Source organism: Triticum aestivum, chromosome 3A (genome assembly GCF_018294505.1).
Source record: "Triticum aestivum cultivar Chinese Spring chromosome 3A, IWGSC CS RefSeq v2.1, whole genome shotgun sequence".
Lineage (NCBI taxonomy): Eukaryota > Viridiplantae > Streptophyta > Magnoliopsida > Poales > Poaceae > Triticum > Triticum aestivum.
Window position 1 is genome coordinate 21,128,844 of NC_057800.1, and position 21,708 is coordinate 21,150,551.

Genomic DNA, 21,708 nt, shown 5'->3' on the forward strand with positions numbered 1-21,708 from the left:
CTGTTTGTTGTTTATTTCTGTTGGAGGTTTGAAGATCATCAAGAGAAGAAACACTAGATGGTTTAGTATAGGTTTAGTGTAGGACTTTTCCTTTCTTCTTTTATTTATTCTTCTTCAAATGTATCTTGAATATTTGTAATTGTATTTATATGAATAAATTTTATAGTTTCGTATTCCAAATTGTATAATTTTATCATTTCATTTTGTAATAATAATACTTATCAATAAAGTTTCCTTTATTCAATTTTTGGATCCTACTTTTATATTAGTAATAGAATTACATTATGAATTCTTATTATTTCTATTAATTGGTTTGTTAATTGAATTGTAGTTTATGCACTTAAGTCCTTATGTAATCCTTTATTTGAATTGTGAACAAAGTCCTTCATGTGGGTTTGATGTTATACTTGTGGATTTGATGTTATATATGTAGATTTCATGATGATCCCTGATATGTATGTAGGTATTACACCATGTGGGTATTTTATATTGCAGGGCAGAAGCAAAAGCAAACAAAAAATAATTGAAACACCTATATGCCAACGGCAAAGCCCTCGGCATATATAGCACCAGCTGCCTGCACGTGGCACATATGCCGACGGCAAAGCCCTGGGCATAGCTCCCATGTATGTTGTCGACTTTGCCCTCAGAAAAGCACCCTTCTAGTGAGCACCAATGGCTGTTGCGTGGTGATGTATGCTGACGACAATGCCCTCGGTATATCCCCCAAGAATGTCGAAAACTTTACCCTCGGCAAAGCATCGCATCAGGGAGTACTAGGTGCTGCCATGTGGCGAGTTATGCCGACAGTAGATCCCTCGGTATACATGCCCAGGAGCTGTCCAACTAACCACAATGTTTCTTATTTCATGACTGTTTTTCTATGTCGACGACAACGGAGAACCTTTGCCGTTGCCATGTATGCCAGCGGCTTTTATATGTCAATGGACATTTGGCTAGTTGCCGAGGAAATTGAAGACGACGGCTATATGCCGAGGGTAGCCGTCGACATAGTCCTTTGCTGAGGGTTTTTGGTATTATGCCGACGGCTTTAGGCCATCGACATCAAAGATGATTCATGTAGTGATACGGGTAACAAAACAACATTATGTGATCCAGGAGGCACCACTAACTCAAATAGCAAAGATAGCAAAGCAACATGCAACAATAATTGGAGCATCATGCCACTATTGGGACCGTCCTAAGTATATATCGACATTATTTGGTTGTCTTACCTTGACAACTTAAGGGGCTTAGGCATTTCCAAAGGAAAGCGAGCACGACCGCCAATGTTCTATCGGCGCGGGACGTACATCCGCTTCTTGAAACGGGCGGCCACCACCGCCAACGTTTACCTCAACTACGGCCGCTCCGGGTATTCTCCAAGATCTTAGGCGAGTTCCATGTCGGCGACTACTTCCCGTGGCTCCGCTGGACTGCCCGGCTGGGCTTCAACCATCGCCTCAACACAGAGCGCAACGCCCTTGACAAGTTTACTGACAAGATAATAGACGATCACCTCACGAGATGGAAGAACCCCGTCGATGCCGACACTGACTTGGTAGATGGTCTGCCTGCTCGCCGATTACGATACGCATGTCTGGTTGTGATCTTTATCAATTGTTGGCTTTATTCCGTACACATGAATTCATTTGTCCATTGTCATTAGACAAATGATTTATTATAGTGATGGGTTAGTTGGATTTAATCTAAAAACTAACCTGAATCAATTAAGGGATTTCATAAGCATGGAGTTGGTGCTAAATTGAGTTGATCTTTGGGTTTTGTTCTGATCCATGTTTTGTTGGCTCTGCTTTTCTCTTGGATCATTCTCCTACCCGACTTGCTAATGTTTCCAAATTCCTAAGTGCTAGCTCCAATAGCAAAGGCACTTCCCTTAGGGGAATGCTACATTTTTACCTCACACAACTCTTTCATGTTTGTTGTGTGTTTGTGTTAGACGTTTGAAGGCATTTCCGTTCTTCTTTTATTTATTTTTCTTCAAGTGTATCTTGAATATTTGTAATTTTATTTATATGAATAAGGTTTATAGTTTCTTATTGTAGATTGTATACTGATATCATTTCATTTTAATAATAATACTTATCATTAAAGTTTCCTTTATTCACTTTTTAGATCCTACTTTTGTATTAGTAATAAAATTACATTGCGAATTCTTATTACTTTTATTAATTGCTTTGTTAATGGCATTGTAGTTTATGCACTTAAGTCCTTCTACAATCCTTTATTTGAATTGTGAACCATATCCTTCCTGGTGGTTTGATGTTATACATGTGGATTTGATGATGATCAATGTTATGTATCTGGGTATTAGGGCATGTGGGTATTTCAAATTGCACGGCAGAAGCAAAAGCCAAAAAATAGAAACACCTATATGCCGAAGGCTAAGCCCTCGGCATAGCACTAGGTGCCTCCACGTTGCGCGTATGCCCATGGTAAAACCCTTGGCATAGTTCCTAGGTATGTCGATGACTTCGCCCTCGGCAAAGCACCCTTCTAGGGAGCACCAGGTGCAGCCGTGTGGCGATGTATGTTGACGACAATGCCCTCGGTATATCCCCCAAGTATGCCGACAGCTTTGCCCTTGGCATAGCACAACACCAAGGGGTACTAGGTGTTGCCATGTGGCGATTTATGCCGACGGCAGAGCCCTCGGCATACATGTCCAGACGATGTCCAACATGCCACAATATTTTTTTTTCTGACGGCTTTTCAATGCCGAAGGCAAGAAAACCTTCGGCATTGTCATGTATGCTGATCGATCTTATATGTCAACGACCATCTGGCTAGCTGCTGAGGAAATTGAAGACGACGACCATATGCCGACGATAGCCTTTGGCATACCTTTTGCCGAGGGTTTTTGGTATTATGCCAACGGCTTCAGGCCGTCGGCATTGAAGCCAATTCCTGTAGTGATATTGGTAACAAAACAACATTATGTGATCCAGGAGGCACCAATAAGTCAAATAGCAAAGATAGAAAAACAACATGCAAGATAATTGGAGCAACATGCCACCATTGGGACCATCCTGAGTATATATCGTCATCATTTGGTTGTACTTTGACAACTTATGGTGCATAGGGCATTTTCAAAGGAGACAGTCAAAGCTCCCGTATATCAAGTGTGCAAAACCGAACCAAAAACCAAACAAAAAAATGAACCGAACATAAATTTTGGTCTTTTTAGGTTTCGATTTCAGTTTCAATTTTGAAATATGAAAACCATTTGCATTCAGTTTTTTCGGTTAGAAACCGAAATCCATATGGCTAAACCAAATTAACCAAAAATGTGGTTTTTTGGTTTTAAAAGCATAATGGGCTACTATAGTACAATACTTTCTAGCCCATTCAGTGCTTTAGTTTACGTGATTCGCCTAACTGCCTATCTAACGTCCATTCTTTATCCTTTTATAATTGTTTTTTCCTCGTTATGATACATATCATGTACTTACACATGAAAAAGTTAGGTGTTGGCTCAAAAATTCATGTCAACTTTAGTTAATCTGGTAACTAAACATTATTACTAAGACCGAACCGTATCTATGTATAAGACCGTATAAACCAAAGTATAAAAACTGTATAAACCACAACCGTATAAACCGAATTGAATCAAAATGAAAAAACCGAATGCACACCCTGACCCGTATATGTTCGAATTGTGGTGTCCGGAGCACTATTGTCAACTCTTATCATCCAACGAGGACCTGCATCCGTGGAGTGGTCAAGACGTTCATTTTCCCGCAAACCGGAGCAACATAAAAGAGTTATGCCGGAGTTTGGACATGCACTTGACCAATAAAAAGTAACCACATTGTCCTCCTCCCCTCTCTCTCTCTCTCCTCAACACGACAAATGGAGATTTTTTCCGATTAAAGATTAGATGGCTACTTTTCACATCACGTCTGTTGACCACATTCGAACGTGAAAAATGACATTTCTTGTGTCAGTTTAGGGGCTACCATCCGAGACGCCCTTAATTAGCTAGAACATCAACACCCTTCTGCGCCCTCACCAATTATTGGGAGTACTGCGCAAGTGCTCATTGCATCCGCCAGCTGATTGTTTTACAAACCCTCCGTACCACCTGGCTACATTATCAAGCAATATCCTGGATCACCCATGAATTATAAATTTGCCCACGAGCAACACGTAGAGGAATAAATTTGTGTTTCAATTGCTTTATTCTCTCTACCTGACAAAGGTTAGATGTTTAAGCAGCTACTGTCATGGTATGTTTTCTGGAATTTACACACACAAGTATTGGATTTAGCTATATATACTTCCTCCGTCCGAATTTTTTTGTCTTAGATTCATCTAGATATGGATATATATGATACTAAAATATGAATTGATACATCTGTATTTAAACAAATTTAAGACAAAAATTTCCGGAGGGAGTATATAGGATCAGGGGCGTCGACAAGCCCCGGGCTGCCACCAGGCCGTGGCCCAGGGCGTGAAGAGAAAATGCTTCGTGCATTGTAGCTACAGGAGCGCACTGGTACAAGGCTGGTCCGGGGCGTTGAAAATTCCTCGCTACGGCATTGTATAGGATTATATATTCTGGCTTGCAAGTGAGAAAGCGTAGTATCCTGAGCTAGATCGTGCATGCCATTAATGGCTGCCTTCGCAAAGATGGCCGTGGAGTGTCTCCAGGACCCACTGATCTGGCTGTTCCTCGTCTCGGTGGCCTTGGCCACCCTGCGGAGACGGAGACGGCGGGCTACGCGCCGTTCCCTCCGGGCCCGAAGCCGCTGCCCATCGTCGGTAACATGACGCTGGTGAACCAGCTGACGCACCGCGGGCTGGTGGCGCTGGCGGAGAAGTACGGCGGGCTGCTGCACCTCCGCCTCGGCTGCCTCCACGTGGTGGCGGTGTCGACGCCGGAGCACGCGCGGGAGGTCCTGCAGGCGCGTGACGGCGCCTTCTCGAACCGCCCGGCCACCGCCGCCAACGTTTACCTCACCTACGGCCGCTCCGACCTGGCGTTCGCGGACGGCGGCGCCCACGTGCGCGAGATGCGCAGGCTCTGCGCCACAACCCTCTTCAGCCGGCGCCGCGCCGAGACGTGGCTCGCCGTGCGCGACGGGTACGGGGCGCTGGCCCGCGACGTGGGCAGGCGCAGCGGCCAGGCCGTGAACCTAGGCGAGCTCATCTTCAACCACACCGTGGGCGTCATCTTCCGCGCTGCCTTCAGCGCCGGCGACGAGGGACTGGACGAGTTCGTCGTCATCCTCCGGGTGTTCTCCAAGATCTTAGGCGAGTTCCACGCCGGCGACTACTTCCCGTGGCTCCGGTGGACGGCCCGGCTGGGCTTCAACCGCCGCCTCCACGCAGCGCGCAGCGCCGTCGACAAGTTTACCGACAAGATAATCGACGACCACGTGAGGATAGGGAAGAACCCCGCCGATGCCGACGCCGACTTGGTAGATGGCCTGCTCGCTTTCCTCGCCGACGCGAACCTATCCAAAGGGAAGGACGCCCTCCACTTCACCCGCGACAACGTCAAGGCCATGATCATGGTACGTTACTATGACTCGAAGTTCACTCTAAGCAGTTCATTTTATTTTTACTATTACAAGGTAGGTTTATAGACCACGAGTCAGTTAGGGGGTGGTCCAATGGAAATTATGCTACATATGGTAGTAGAGACCTTGTCGGTTTGTACATGACTAATACAGAAGACCTATGCTATGTAGAAGCAGACTCCTTGTGGTGATGTGCCCTGTATTGCCAGAGAACTTCGAGGAGCAAGCATGGGCCACTCCATGCTTGTTGGGACACTCATGTCCTTCGTGGTTATGGGGGCATGACATTGTTAGTCAGCGACATGATCCTCATTTTGGGGTGGGTCTCCGTGACACAATTTGGCAATGAGACGGTGCGGAAGTTTTTGGTGGTGTCGAATCATTGTTTTTAGGAAGGACGACAATGCGGTTGCATTTTATGCGCAAGAGACTGGACAAGTGGTTGAAGTAGTTAATGGGATGCATGAGTACGGGCTCAATTAGCATCCAAAGGTGCTTGAGGAAGGCAAATGCCGAAGCCACCGAGACTAGAAGTACTACCAGTAGCATGGATAATACCACCTTATTCGGAAAAAAATAATTTCCATGAAATTAAACCCCCCCCCCCCCCCCCCCCCCCCCCCAAAAAAAAGGAAATAAACGTAACCTGAAAGTGGATGCATTATCCCTCTAGGTGCTGTGATATTTTCTTCGTAATATTCATGTGGTTCCATATCATGTAACAGTTGACAAGCCACCAAATTGTAGTTTTTGCTTTGTATTCTTACGTTTCAATATTCTAAGCATGAGACATGTTTATACCTAGGACCTAGGAATAATTAGGAGACACTACGTGTAATGGAATTAGAGAGTAGTTTGCACTCCCCCCCCCCCCCCCCCCCCCCCCCCCCCCCCCCTTCTCAAACTCTTTATGGAGATAAGAGTTATAACCTATAACCCTCCCCAACTTTCAAACTGACGTGGTTTTTGTCATATCAAAGATGACCCCTAATTGTATTGTTCAGTTACTTTTTCCCAAACCGAGTAAAAGAATAGGAGAGAATTTCTTGTAAAGTGTTCAGTTCAAATTTAACCAAAAATCAAGTTGTCAAAAAAACCTAGCAAAAAAAAAGATAACCCTCTAACTAAACAAAACATGTCCTGGGCTTTGTTTATTTAAACTTTGATTCAATTTCAAACTGTCTAGAAAATTCAGATGCAGTTATAGTGAACCAAACAGAATCCTCAGACTCCAGTGTACAAAGTTTATCCAAAATAAGTGACATCATAGGGGAAATCAGAAGAAAAGTTTTTTGGGGGGCAATGACATAGAGATGAGGAGGAAATTATGAGGTTGGTTAGAAGAAACTATGGTGAATCATAGTCAAAACCTGCAAGTTTTTCAGTGGTTTTTAAAAACAGATGGTTCGTTTGAGTGTGATGTGCGCGGTTAACATCATGTTCTTTCAAAAAAAATCTCAGGAAGTTATAGAATAAGCTGCACCAAAAGATAATGGGTTAATAAGGACATCACCATTTATATGACTTGCTGAATTATTACCATGGAGTATCGCGGCATTTTCATTGACTCGTAACTTTCCACCATGGTGATAAAAGCATAATGAGTTCACACTGACTCAAATTTGATACATGGTGATTTGAGAGTACGATTAACAATTTCTTATTATTTTTATTGGTACATTTTTTTGAGACACTTCTATTGGTACATTTAATGTGTGCTTCCCAACACAGGATATGTTGTTTGGCGGGCCGGAAACGGTGAGTTCAACGATTGAGTGGGCAATGGCGGAGATCATGCGTAGCCCTAATACCTTTGCACGGCTTCAGCAGGAGCTGGCTGACGTGGTGGGGCTCGACCGCATGGTGGATGACTCAGACCTCGACAAGCTCCCCTTCCTAGGATGCATCGTCAAAGAGACGTTCCGCATGCACCCGCCCATCCCGACGCTTCTCCACGCGGCTGCTAAAGACTGTGTACTCGGAGGTTACTCGGTCCCTAAAGGCTCGCGAATAATAATCAATATGTGGGCAATCAATCGTTACCGCGAGGCCTGGAAGGACGGCGACGCCTTCCGGCCGACGCGGTTCATGCCAGGTGAGGGGGACGCTGTCGGGCAGGACCTCAAGGGCGGCTCCTTCGAGTTCCTACCCTTCGGGTCTGGACGACGCTCGTGTCCAGCACAGGGATTCGGTCATCATGCAGTGCAATTGGCTGTCGCATACCTCGCCCATGGGTTCAACTGGGAGCTACCCGACGGTATGAGTCCGGCCGAGCTTGACATGGGTGACATGCCCGGCATCACTGGACCGCGCACCGCGCACCTCTACGCCGTGCCCACGTCCCGACTCAACTGCACGTTGTAAAGTGCTGCTTGTTCGGTCTCATACGTACCTGGTAACAATTTCTCTTTGTTGGGAAGTACTCATAACTGCTATTAGTATTTCCCCGAGAAAATAAATGCTATCAGTATGTTCTTGTCCCGCCATTGAGCACCATGTGAAACTGGTTGGTTGGTTTCTCAAAAAGAAAAGAAAAAACTGGTTGGTTGGTTTTCTAATTCAATTCCAAGTCATCGTGTGTGATGTGCTAGGCAAATATTCCCGTGTTCGATGTGCCTGCGTGCCCTTTTTTGAAATTCGACTCCAAACATGTCCCTGTGTGATGTGATAAGCTATATTTGATTCCAAATTCTTATTAGTGCGCACGCACTATCTGGCTGAAATGAGCAGCCAGCCATAGACAGCCTCGATCAGACCAGATCGAGCGCCCGCACAAGTGAGGTCTTCTCTGGTCGGACGCTGGAAAATAGATCGATGTGCATTTATTTCAAGTTTTTAATATTTTTTAAAGTCATATCTTTCAAACAGTGTGTCAGAATTCATACATGTTTTCACGGTTGGAATCCTCGTGACGAAATCTTTGAAACTAGATCCCTCATGGGTTTGTTTTGACGAAATATTTTCGACGCCAACTTTAATGCTATATGATGCAACTATATTATTGCGTATGATGTAACTTTAATACTGCAAGGTGCAATTTTTTCGAAACCAACTTTAGAGTTATATAATCCAACTTCATATGAGATTGCAGCCTAGAAACCGTGACAATCAATTTTTTGTGACGTGCGACTAGTCTACTACTGGTCAACTATCTAGTAGTCGATGTGCAACCCCTCTCCCTTCTTGTGGATGTGCAGTTTTCATTGCTGGCACACCCTGCCCCACCTACCCGTACCAGCAGCATGTGCACCTTAGTCTGTTGTTCCAGCCAACCGCGTAGTAGTCAATGTGCAACTCCTTCCCCTTTCTACTTGTGGATGTGTTGTTTCAGTTGGTGGAAGCAACATGCGGATTTGCACATGGTCTGATTGGCAGTTGGTCAGGGCAACAGACGAAATTGCACATCTCACTGCTAGGGATATTTGAATGATAAAAATGGTACATCCATAAGGTAGAGAAAAGTTGCATATAAAAGTGCTCTAAAGCATAGTCGCACAACCGAGGCCACAAAGTTGCACACTTTCATCACCATGGTTGCACATGCGGGGAGGTGCACACGCCCGGTGGCATAGTTGCACACACGCAATCACAGAGCTACACACTCTTGTTGGTGTAGTAGCTCACGCACAACCCTAAAGTTGCACACTCTTATGGATATAGTCGGACACGTGTGGCAGCGGAGTTGCACACTCCTGTCCGTATAGTGGCACACGCACGACCGTATAATTGCACACTTTTATCGCCATAGTAACAAACGCAACGGTGCACACCCTCGTTGGCATAGAAGCTCACGCACGAGTGTGAGAGTTGCACACATGTGGCGGCGTAGTCACACACGCATGATCACGGAGCTGCATGTCCATGGGTATGGCGAAAAGTCGAATATCAAATGTCAGGTGCTTGCACATCAACTACTAGGCAGTTGCACCAAACAGGGAGTAAATTGCACACAAAAAATTTGTAAAAACATACTCATGCGGGATCTAGTTTCGAAGATCACATCGTGAGGATTCCAATGATGAAATCGGATCTTAATTTCAATGTTCGGTTCAAAAGTTATAATAATTTTTAGAAAAATGAAACTTGAAATAGACGTGTTCACACATGTTCACATCAGTGAAAAATGTAGGTCTACGAGCAGCGGGAAGTTGCACATCAACTATAAAGTAGTTGCACATAGACTATTAAACAATTGCACAACACAGAGTGTAAATTGCACATAAAAAATTTCATCGAAACATATTCATGTTGGATCTAGTTTCGAAGAGCACGTCACGAGAATTCCAACGGTGAAAATGGATCTTAATTTCGATGCCCGGTTCAAAAGTTATGACTTTATAAATATTTAAAAATCGATAATTCATTTCTGAGCCCAGGCTCATCTGCACCCTCGCTGACGAAAAAAACAAAAACAAATACTAAAAGAAGTTAAAATTTTCCAAAAAAAATTGTGGTGGATAATTTGATACGTGAGGTTCGCATCAATTTTCAAATCATTTGGACATCTGAACAGCTCTCGGCAAAAAAGACAAATTCGAGGTCTGTAAAAAAGTTTACTCTTCACACACTGTTCTGACCTAATTTGTTTTTTTTCTGAGAGCTACTCAGATGTTCAAATGATCTAAAAATTGGGGTGAACCACACGCATCAAATTATCTACTACACACAAAAAATGGATTTTTTTTGATTTTTCTAGTATTTGTTTTGATTTTTTTCTAACCAGGTGCAGATGTGCCTGGGCGCCGAAACGCCGCACTTTTTAAAAATCTGAATTAAATGTATTCACACTTTTTTCATGGGACGTCCAACTCTAACACGCAGTGAAGAGCCATGCATAATGATTGGTTGGTAATTTCCTTTTGTTTCCTTTTTGGCATGCATTCTAAAAATAATGACAAAGGACAAATACTTACCTCAAAGAGTAGGCGACTTCGGAGCGCTAGGGAGCAGCCAACCGCTTCCTAGACGTGTCCATATTTGATATCATCACACATGAGTATGCGCAAATGAACATGGGCATAGTAGGCACTGGTACTAATTTCTCATCGAATATGTGTTGAACTTTCCACATGTCATGTTCCTAACTCTTTACACCTATGTGTTGTCCTATTTAAACCAATGAAAAAAAAATGTGTTCTATGACAAAATAGTGAGGCCCTTAAAATACGCTATTAACGAGACATTGTACACTGATTCAATTAGCGAGACATTGATCAGAACGAAATAGTGTGCTAGTTTTTCACTGATTTAAACCCACCTTGCAAACTCCATTGAATCCCAAACCAACCCAGGCACAATCCTCTTTCTCTCTCTCCTCGCCGCGACATTGATCCCACACTTGTGAAGCTTGTCACAACCTCCACCCTAACGGTCGTAGTCCCGACCACCCCCCCCCCCCCCCCCCCCCCGCGCCCTCGAATGAGTTAAACAAAGTCACGGAGATGAGACTCTCCATGCACCTATGTTTGGTTGGGCCTCTCTGAGGTGGGTAAAGGACCCTATGCCATTCCTTGTAATGTTCTATAATCTCAAGTATTACAACAATGGATGGAAACTAATCTAGATGAATCTCCTGAGGACAAGGTTATGTTGACGAGGAAGTGGAATTTATATTTTTGATGTTGTGGTTCTTGTGGATGTAAAATGGTGATTCAATTCAGAAGTATTTTAGCTTATGTCGTCCATAGTATCTTGTTATGCCTGTGATATCATCAAGTAGAGTTGATTATTTGGGGCATTTATTTTGTGTTTGCCATGTAATCAAACTATGGAAGCGTATTAGGGATGCAGTCCTGGCCGGTTGTGTTACCAGTTTCATTCAGAAATGAAATTGGTGGGAAACCTTTTAATTCAAGGAAAAAAACTACTAGAAATGGTCATGAATCACCTTGGGACTGAAATGGCTTGCATGGATCATTCATTACATGAGCTGCTTGTGCTTTGTCATGGCCTCTGGGTTGTTATACATGCCCTTACCTTGGACATTAATGCTTCATCGTTTTCAATTTAGCTATGTACACCGTTCTAATCTAACGACACGAATAACCTTTAAATTTGTGTAAGCTTCAATATTATTACAATACACCCATTGCATGAATGAGTGAATGCAGGAGGAAGAAGATTTTGAGACCCCAAGAATTTAGGTGTAATTTTCTTTTTTGTAATATGTATTTTTGATATTTAATATATGGTCTTAGAGCCTTTCACACACAAAGAGGTTTGGACACAATTCTGTTTGCTTGAGTCAACGAATTAGGATGAAAAAGGATTCTTAATTTTATTTTTTTAAATAAAGACGTTAAAGGGCATCTTAGATTTGATTAATATTAAGGAAAACAAAGGTCAGTGCAATGAATAGACAAATGGACCTAAAATGACCAATAAAAAGTAAAATTAAATTAAAAATAATACTAGTCTTCTTCTTTCTCTGATTGTATGCTGCCCACGGAAGATTAAGGACTGCACTTAACCAACAGCAAAGAAAAGCGACACCTATAAATGCCCTCAACATATCATTGCTCGTCTCTGTAAAGGGTTGTTATGTGGCCGCGACGACACCTACGAATCGGCACAATGGGGAAACAGAAGTACTAGATGGTGTGCTAAAAAAAGTACCGGATGGTTTAGTGGAACCTTTTCCTTTCTACATAAAAAAATCACTACAATCGGATGGCCATTTTTGGTATTTTCGTTCCAAAAAAGTCCAGAAAAGCTACAACAGTACGCATAGGAAGCAGGCCGTTTTAACGTAAAAAAATATGAATTAGGCCGTTTCGGCCACAGATCAAATGAACGCATGTAACCGTGTAAGAGCATCTTCAATAGATGGTTCATATATAAAAATAACCAATTTTTGGAGCTTTGAAAGCAAAAGGCGCTGCTCCAACAGATGGTATAAATGTAAAAAAGAATTACATCACCGTCTTCCGGAGATATAAAATTGAAAACTTCGTGATACAAATTTACATCACGAAATACAAGTACTGTAAAATCACGGCCGCCCACGAAACGACCAACCGCAAGTTCATTTGCCATGGCCGAAGCCGGCGACCCCGCCGCTTTCGCCGCAGTCGATGGGCTGACGCACGTCGCCGCCTCCGTTGCCACCGCGGCGAACTCGCCCTCCGTCGCCGCGTCCATGCCGCCGCCCCCCTCCCGCCGCCCCGGCCGGCCGCCACCACACTGACGGTTCCTACGAAGGCGATGAAGGCACGAGGCGGAGGCAAACGGCCGGTGAATCGCGCCCGGAACCCGGCTGAAAGTGCGGCTCAGCCTGCCAAAATCTCGAAGGCAGCGGTAGCTCGGGCCGCCGACTCGAAGCCACGGCCGGCAGCGTCCTCGAGCAGCCAAGGAGCCATTCCTCCACCTCCGCCGCCGCCAGCGTTGGCCGTGGAGGAAGATGTGGCCACGCCGACGGCCACTGCCTCCAACATGTTCGATGCTATATTGCAAAGGTAAAATATATATTTTGTGCTCTCGTTTGTTGTTTCAAATTGAATGTGATGTTGAGGAGGAGGTATGGGAGGTGCCATAGGAGGAGGCATGGGAGGTGCCATGGGTGGCTACATGAACATGATGGGAGGTGCCATGAATGGTGCATTTGGCGGAAATATGGGAGATGGCTTCGGTGGCAACATGGAAGGTGGCTTTGCTGGCATGGGAGGTGGCTTTGGAGGCAACATGACTGGCATGGGAGGTGGCTTTGGCGGCAACACGATGGGTGGCTATGGAGGTGGCTATGGCGGCAACATGACCGACATGGGTGGCAATGAAGGTGCTTCCGGTCGTGCTCTCGGCAACGATACTTCACCGCTTCACAACGTCGACAAAGAAGCCGGTGATGATGATGATCGTACCACGGTTCACAACGCCGGTGGTGTTGATGACCCACATGAATGATATTCATATGTATTTTAATTTGTAGGCCGAAAAACTTTGATTGGGACGTTGCATTTTTTATAGAGGGATTTCAGACTATGATGATAATGATGCAGTTTTGTTATGATTTCAACTATGATGATGATGCACTTTATTTCAAATTTCAAGATATTTGAATGCAAAACCGCGGCTGTACAGTGGGTGAACAGCAACCGCGCGGCCGTCGGGCGGTTTTGCATCTTCGTTTTGGATCATCTGTTGAGGTTGCTCTTTTATTTACATCTCGTTTTGGACCATCCGTTGAAATTGAGCCTATTTCGAAGATATAAAAAAACACTTTTTGTGCTTCAAACTTGAACTATCGTTGGTTTGAAGCATCAAAATATACATCATTAATTGGAGATGCTTAACGACTGAGAACATCCAATCATTTGTTCGTTCACCGGTCACATCCCACGCGACACACGAGAATGTCTAAAAAAAACTAGCCTGAGACGCAAGTCACAACAACCATGCTCGCGGCGCCCGTATAAGAAAAGGCGCTCCTGCCGGCTGCTGTGTGTGTTCACGGCACAGTGAAGCCGCGCGCCCCCAAACTAGACGAGGCACGCCATCGTCTGCGGCCGCCATGGCCACCTTCTTCCTATCGCACGGCGGCCCCACGCTCTGCGTCGATGAGACGATCCCGGCGTGGAGCTTCTTCAAGTCCTGGCTGCCCGCGGCGGTCGCGGGCGCGCAGCCGCCGCGTGCCATCCTGGTGGTATCGGCCCACTGGGAGACGGCCATGCCGGCGGTCAACGTCGTTCCCGGCATCAACGACACCATACACGACTTCTCCGGGTTTCCCGAGTCCATGTACCAGGTCTGCCCTCTCGTACGTTCTGCATGGACGTCAATACTCCGTTGAGATTTTCTCGTACGATTTACTCTGCTCACTCAAGGATGCAAAGTAGTCGCACCTATCGTGCATAATGCTATTTTTCTCTGCCCATATTCTCTCAATAAAATGGAAAAAAAATCTAAGTAGCATACGTGTCAAAGTAAGTGTATGCATGCTTGGAAATTTCATCCCCATGCATATGCTGTCATCGTCAGCATTGCATGCTAAATCTAAAATTCAAAATGATTTATGTTGCAAGCTGTGAATTCGGTTAGTGATCTTTCTTCGTCTCTACAAGGGCTTCAAGACAAGATTTCATTTTGTTTGACGACTACTTATCGCCACAATTACTAGGTTACAGTTTCGTAGCCATAAGTGTTCGTAGCTGTCATGTTAGCAACGAACATATATGTGAATACACATACCACAAGTATTACATTAGATACTTGTTTTTTTTAATATAAAAGAGGTTTCCCTCCGATTTCGTTAATGAAACCAAAAGCGGACCGAATTCTGGAGTCTTACAACGCACCAGCAGGGCCGTCCCATGGATATACGGGGCCCCAGGGCAATAAAAGAATAAGGGGCCCTTCTTGAGACATACTAAAAGCTCAGTTTTTCTTTTCAAAAGTAATGTAATATGGATATCCAGTATATAGCATAGATTGGTGATCTTTCGACTCTAAGACTGGCAGTACCACTATTTATCAATCAAGAGAAATGCATCGGGATAGTAATGAAATAATATAGCTCCACAAAATATCGATTTCCTAATTGTCAATAGAGACATCAATTTTTTGGCACAACAAATAACCTTGTAAAAACTGGTTGCTACTTAATCATTTGTGTTACCATGTACATATGTTCTGGATCCTCCCCCAATCTGCCATGTTCTGGTACCCAAAAATTTATCACCCAAATAATAATTCACCTCTTCCAAACTATCCTACATACGGCATAGCAAAGCAAACTGTGTATTTCATGTTAATACTATGATGACAAATGGAGATTCCCTAGAAGAATTCTAGTTTTGTAAAAGTTAACAGTAATTGTCCCTTTTGAGATTATACTACTAGTAATTCTTGAAGACAAGTCAGTAAACAAGCTGCACAAAAAATGGTTAATACAGGGATCAAAAGCACCTGGATATTGATTGATGTGGATGTAGATGCCTTGATCCGTACGCCGCAGTAGTCAGCACGAACAAAGAAGATGACACCATGAAGTGGATGAAATTTCTCCCTTCTCCTAGACTACTGCCTGAGCCCTCTGACATTTGGATCCAATGAAGAGCGGAAGAAAATCCATGGAGATTAGCGGATCTGCGATGTTTGAATCATGCGTAGAGCTATTTATCAACGAATCTTTGAATTGAAGAACGAGATTATAGGAAAGAAGAACATGTACTTTCCTGGTCGACCAAAGTCTAGGAAACGGCGAGAGCGTTGAGAAACGAAGGAGAGCTGATTGGGGAATGATTTGCGCCGTAGATATCCATTGATGACTGGCTACGACTTTGGAATCGGAGCGGGGACGCCGAGTTTGGGATTTGGCGAAGCAGAGGAGTCGCGGGTCTGGGGTCCAGTGCAAACAGATTGATTATCGATGAATTCCTTCGTGAGGTTTGCCTAATGGGCTTTTCCTTGTACGGTTCCTTGGAAAAAAATCGTGTATTTTCTTTGGGCTTCATGAAGGTATACTATTTGGGCCGGGGCCCCTGCCTCCTCGGGGCCCAGGGCGGGCGCCCCGTTTGCCCGGCCCATGCGCACCAGGCCAAATCACACAATTCCAGCGAAGCTACCTACTATCCCTGCACCCGATCAACACAGGAACAGAACAGCATTGCTTGCATCCATCGCCAAACCAACTAGTTATTAAAAGCAAGTTTTAAGATTACAAGCCAACATAGAAGAAGTGGAAGGCCAGTTCTTCGCTGATCAGGCCTCCAGACAACGAACAGCCAGTCTCCACCGTTGCGTCGCCTTGTATACCTCACTTGCCACCTGCTCGATTAGCTTTGCTCCCAGCTGCATTAGTCTTTTTTCCAGCTTTTTTTTTCTGCAAGATTGACCAATCCACAATCCAGTTATAGATCAACCGGATAAAAAACATTGGATCATGAATCTTTTTTTGTTCTGAATATAATGTCATTTCTACATTTCCAAAGCGACCAGAAGATAGCCGCACTCTCTACTAGCACCATCTTTGTCTCTGGTTTCTTAAAGGTTTTCAGCCACCCCCCCCCCCCCCAGGAAATCATAAGACTAATGGGATTTCGCCTAAGATCAAAAGCACATTTGATTAAAGTCCAGACCAATCTGGCTGCAGAGCAATCAAAAAATAGATGATCAATAGTTTCTGTCTTTCCACAATACACACATTCTTTTGCCCCTTCCCACCCTTTTCTCAGCAAATTATCTTTTGTTAATATACTCCTCCTAGTCACCGGCCAAAGAAACATTTTAATTTTGGATGGAATTTTTGTTTTCCACAAGAACTTGTGTGGAAATCCCACCCCATCATTAATCAGAAAGGAATACAATGATTTTACTGAAAACTTCCTATTTTTTGTTAGCATCCACATGGGCTGATCAGCTCCCCCATGCATCCTAACCACCTCACATCTTTGTTTTAGACTGTTCCAGAGTTCACTCGTCTCAGCATTAAGATCTCTCCTGAAGCTAAATCCCTGCCACCCCTTATTCACAGCTTCTGCCATTGAGATATTGTGGTCAAAGCTGATATTATATAGCCTAGGATACATATCCTTCAGAGGTCTAGATCCAACCCACCAATCCTCCCAAAATCTGATTGCATTCTCATCTCCAATCTTTTTTGTAACATGTTGAAAATAGAGTTTTTTGACCTCCATCAAACTACACCAGAATTGAGAGTCGCCTGGCTTTTTTTCCAGCCCAGACAGACATTTATTTTGAATATATTTAGACTTCAGAATGTTTACCCAAGTTCCAGATTCATTTTCCAGTTTCCACAACCACTTTACTAAGAGGGCTCTGTTCATTAATTCCAAGTTAATGATCCCCAGACCCCCCCCCCCCCCCCTACATTAGATACTTGTAGTCATACGAAAAGAAGCAAAGAATACATGAACTGTTTAGGATTGTATTTTTGTTCTGTCGGTAGTAGAGAAGATGCATACCTACCGTGGTGTTTGCACTGCAGTGTAATTTTGTTTGCTGTTAACTATATTTTGAATGATCCAGCTGAAGTACCCTGCTCCTGGCGCCCCCGATCTGGCCATGAGGACCAAAGAGCTCCTCGAACAAGCCGGGTTCGGTCCCGTGGAGGAACACCACGGCCGTGGGCTCGACCACGGTGCATGGGTGCCGCTGATGCTGATGTACCCGGAGGCTGACATCCCGGTGTGCCAGCTCTCGGTTCATGCCGGCCGCGACGGCACCTACCATTACAACCTCGGCAAGGCGCTGGCTCCCCTCAGAGCGGACGGCGTCCTCGTCCTCGGCTCCGGGAGCGCGACGCACAACCTGAGCAAAATGACACTTTACGAGGCGCCGGTGCCGCAATGGGCCTCCGACTTCGACACCTGGCTTGAGGATTCGCTCATGGGTGGAAGGTAATTGAAAATGGTGACGATGAGCTTCGGGAGGGTTCTGCTTCACAACGGGCATCCATGGTTGCCAATCCAATCATCTCATCTTGATCGATCATGCATGCATTCATGCTGGTGCCGATTCTTGTTTCTCCATTGAGTGGTCTTGGCTTGGCATGGCCAGGTACGACGACGTGAACCGCTACGATGAGAGGGCGCCCTACGGCAAGGTGGCGCACCCATCACCGGAACATTTTCATCCGCTGCACGTCGCGCTCGGCGCCGCGGGGGACGAGTCCAAGGCGGAGCTGATCCACCGTAGCTGGACCAACACCAACCACTCGTATGCGTCGTATCGTTTCACCGAGAAGAACTGACGGCCTCGAGCTGTGTCACTCGGCTCGATGTCGTGTCACCTCACAGTAGCTGGATCTATATGCAACTAACGGCAGCTGCTCGAGAGCGTGCCTGGTCGTACTATATGTATTTTTTTTGCGAGAAAATTTCCGATCTATTCATTTTTAATCGTGGCAGTACAACGAATACCAGAAATAATAGAAATTACATCCAGATCCGTAGACCACCTAGCGATGACTATCAGCATTGAAGCAAGCCGAAGGCGCGCCGCCATCATCACCCCTCCATCGCCGGAGTCGGGCACAACTTGTTATAGTAGACAGTCGAAAAGTCGTCGTGCTCCACACGCCCACCAACGATGCTAGACGCACCGCCAGAACGGGGCCTAGGCGGGGAGACCTTTATTCCATCTTTAGGGAGCCGCCGTTGCCTCGTCATCCTAAGCAGGACACAAACCCTAGCAATACTGAACTAAAAACGAAGCCCTCCCGCCGGCCCTTGCCGAGATCCACCACGCCCCCATGGCCCTAGCTAGGGCCACCGGAGAGAAGGCGGACCTGCGGCGGCGCCAGCGGGAGGCAGAAGCCCTAACTTTTTTGTGGAGGAGGAGGAGGAGGAGAAGGCAGCGGCTCGTACTATACGTATTGCGTCTACTACTCCCTTTCTCCCAATTTATTGGGCCTCTTAGCCAAAACTCATGGACCGATGTAAAATATTCTCCGCATCGTGTCTTTTTTTAGCCCTGATAAATGTCATACGTGTGGCACAAACACATGTCAACTCCAAATATCTTCTATGGCAAGTTTATTGACGCGAGAATGGCAACTTCAATTGTCAAGCATGGCAAAAAAATCAGATGACAAGTTTCAGTTTTTTTGGGTTTATTTTTCCTTTCCGGATGGCAACTTTAGTTGTAAAAAAGTGACCGGAGTGCTTCGTGCCACACGTGTGACACCTATCATTTGTTTTTTTCCAGTTGCCAGCGTACTTGCTTGCAAGTTTTTACATGCCACTTTTAATCATAGTAGATTTCTCTTTGTACCTCCCAAGATTATTCTAGTAGTTACTTTTGTATTGAAGATTTTTATCATCTGCCAAAGAAGCTTGGCGCTGTGGACATCCGTGATTTCCCGCCAATAAGTCTGGTTCATAGTGTGGGGAAGATCGTCTGAAAAATCATGAAAACCAAGTCACCCCCATTATCCCATCCTTGGTGCATTACAACCAAAGTGCATTGATAGCCAACCATTCTATGGTTGTGATGTGGACATAACCACCATATATACATATACAAATATTATACGGCATATTTCTTAGGTGATTTATAGCAGTAATTAACTAATTATTCAAGTATTTGTTTTACTATTGGAAACAAATATACTACATATTTTTGTGCTTTATGCAGAATTATTGAAAGCACATACACAGTACGTATTAAAAGGCGAGATTATACTGAAGATTTTCCTAGAAGTCAATCCATGTGGTCAAGCCAAGTAAGAGGAGCTAATGTACGTGCATACAAGGGACAAATACTAATGAAGACATCATACAAGGGGGCTCATGTATGTGCATGTTTGCAGTAGGTGCATGTGCATGTGTGACATGGCTAGACTGTGTCGGTAATTCCCCAAAGAGGAAGGGATGATGCAGCACAGCGACGGTAAGTATTTCACTCGGTTATGAAATCAAGGTTATCAATCCAGTAGAAGAACCAAACAACACTATGTAAGCGGTACCTGCACACAAAGAACAAATACTTGCAACCCAGCGCGGAAGAGGGGTTATCAATCCCTCTACGGTAAAAAGATAGATAAAATTGTGGTAGATTGTATAAATAGATCTTGCAAAAACATGAAATAAAATAAGTAAAGAAAAATTGTAAGAAGGTATTTTTGGGGTTTTGGAATAATAGATCTGAAAACAATATGATAAAAGATAGACCCAGGGGCCGTAGATTTCACTAGTGGCTTCTCTCGAGAAATTAGCATACGGTGGGTAAACAAATTACTGTTGGGCAATTGATAGAAGAACAAATAATTATGACGATACCCAAGACAATGATCATGTATATAGGGATCATGTCCAAAATTAGTAGATTGATTACTGCCTGCATCTACTACTATTACTCCACACATCGACCGTTATCCAGCATGCATCTAGTGTATTAAGTTCATGGAGAAACATAGTAATACAATAAGAACAATGGCATGATGTAGACAAGATCTATTGATGTAGGATTAGACCCCATCTTTTTGTCCTTAATAGCAACGATACATGCGTGCCTCGCTACCCCTTATGTCACTGGTGAGGACACTGCAAGATCGAACCCATCATAAAGCACCTCTTTCCATTGCAAGAAAAATCAATCTAGTTGGTCTAACTAGATCAAAGATTCAGAGAAGAAATACAAGGTTATAACAATCATGCATATAAAAGATCAAAGAAAACTCAAATAATAGTCATGGATAGATCTGCTCATAAAATCGAACTTCATCGGATCCCAACAAACACACCGCAAAAAGTCATTACATCATATAGATGTCCAAGAACATCAAGGAGAGCATTGTATTGAGAATCAAAAAGAGAGAAGAAGCCATCTAGCTACTGCCTACGTACCTGTTGGGGAACGTAGTAATTTCAAAATTTTCCTACGCACACGCAAGATCATGGTGATGCATAGCAACGAGGGGAGAGTGTGAACAACGTACCCTTGTAGATCGACAACGGAAGCGTTTGGTTGATGTAGTCGTACGTCTTCACGGCCCGACCGATCAAGCACCGAAACTACGGCACCTCCGAGTTTTAGCACACGTTCAGCTCGATGACGATCCCCGGACTTCGATCCAGCAAAGTGTCGGGGAAGAGTTCCGTCAGCACGACGGCGTGGTGATGATCTTGATGTACTACTATCGCAGGGCTTCGCCTAAGCACCGCTACAATATTATCGAGGACTATGGTGGCAGGGGGCGCCGCACACGGCTAAGAATAAGATCACATGGATCAACTTGTGTGTCTCTAGGGTTCCCCTGCCTCCATATATAAAGGATCAAGGGGGGGTGCGACCGGCCTAGGAGAGGCGCGCTAGGAGGAGTCCTACTCCCTCTGGGAGTAGGATCCCCCCCCCCAATCCTAGTTGGAATAGGATTCGCGGAGGGGGGAAAAGAGAGAGGGGGGCCGGCCCCCTCTCCTTGTCCTATTCGGACCAAGGGAGGGGAGGGGCGCGCGGCCCATCTTGGGCTGCCCCTTCTCTTTTCTACTAAGGCCCACTAAGGCCCATATAGCTCCCGGGGGATTCCAGTAACCTCCCGGTACTCCGGTAAAATCCCGATTTCACCCGGAACACTTCCGATATCCAAACATAGGCTTCCAATATATCAATCTTTATGTCTCGACCATTTCGAGACTCCTCGTCATGTCCGTGATCACATCCAGGCCTCCAAACAACCTTCGGTACATCAAAACGTATAAACTCA

The 21,708-nt window shown here is 44.7% G+C and overlaps 1 protein-coding gene and 1 pseudogene across 1 annotated transcript; both read left to right on the plus strand.

The window, feature by feature from the left end:
- The first annotated feature begins 4,638 nt into the window (after window positions 1-4,638).
- Window positions 4,639-8,054, plus strand: LOC123057631 (cytochrome P450 84A1-like; annotated as a pseudogene).
- Window positions 8,055-14,001: 5,947 nt separating this feature from the next.
- On the plus strand, window positions 14,002-18,456 carry LOC123057632 (extradiol ring-cleavage dioxygenase). Its single transcript, XM_044480561.1, has 3 exons — window positions 14,002-14,289; window positions 17,532-17,902; window positions 18,063-18,456. The coding sequence occupies exons 1-3, from the start codon at window positions 14,056-14,058 to the stop codon at window positions 18,253-18,255; spliced, it is 798 nt and encodes a 265-aa protein (XP_044336496.1). The 5' UTR covers window positions 14,002-14,055; the 3' UTR covers window positions 18,256-18,456.
- Window positions 18,457-21,708: the final 3,252 nt, after the last annotated feature.

Excerpts from the sequence above, each read along its gene's own strand:
- LOC123057632 (XM_044480561.1), top strand. The coding sequence starts at position 14,056 with ATGGCCACCTTCTTCCTATCGCACGGCGGCCCCACGCTCTGCGTCGAT. Across the intron at positions 14,290-17,531 it reads TTCCCGAGTCCATGTACCAG|CTGAAGTACCCTGCTCCTGG; the intron begins GTCTGCCCTCTC and ends TGAATGATCCAG. Across the intron at positions 17,903-18,062 it reads GATTCGCTCATGGGTGGAAG|GTACGACGACGTGAACCGCT; the intron begins GTAATTGAAAAT and ends TGGCATGGCCAG.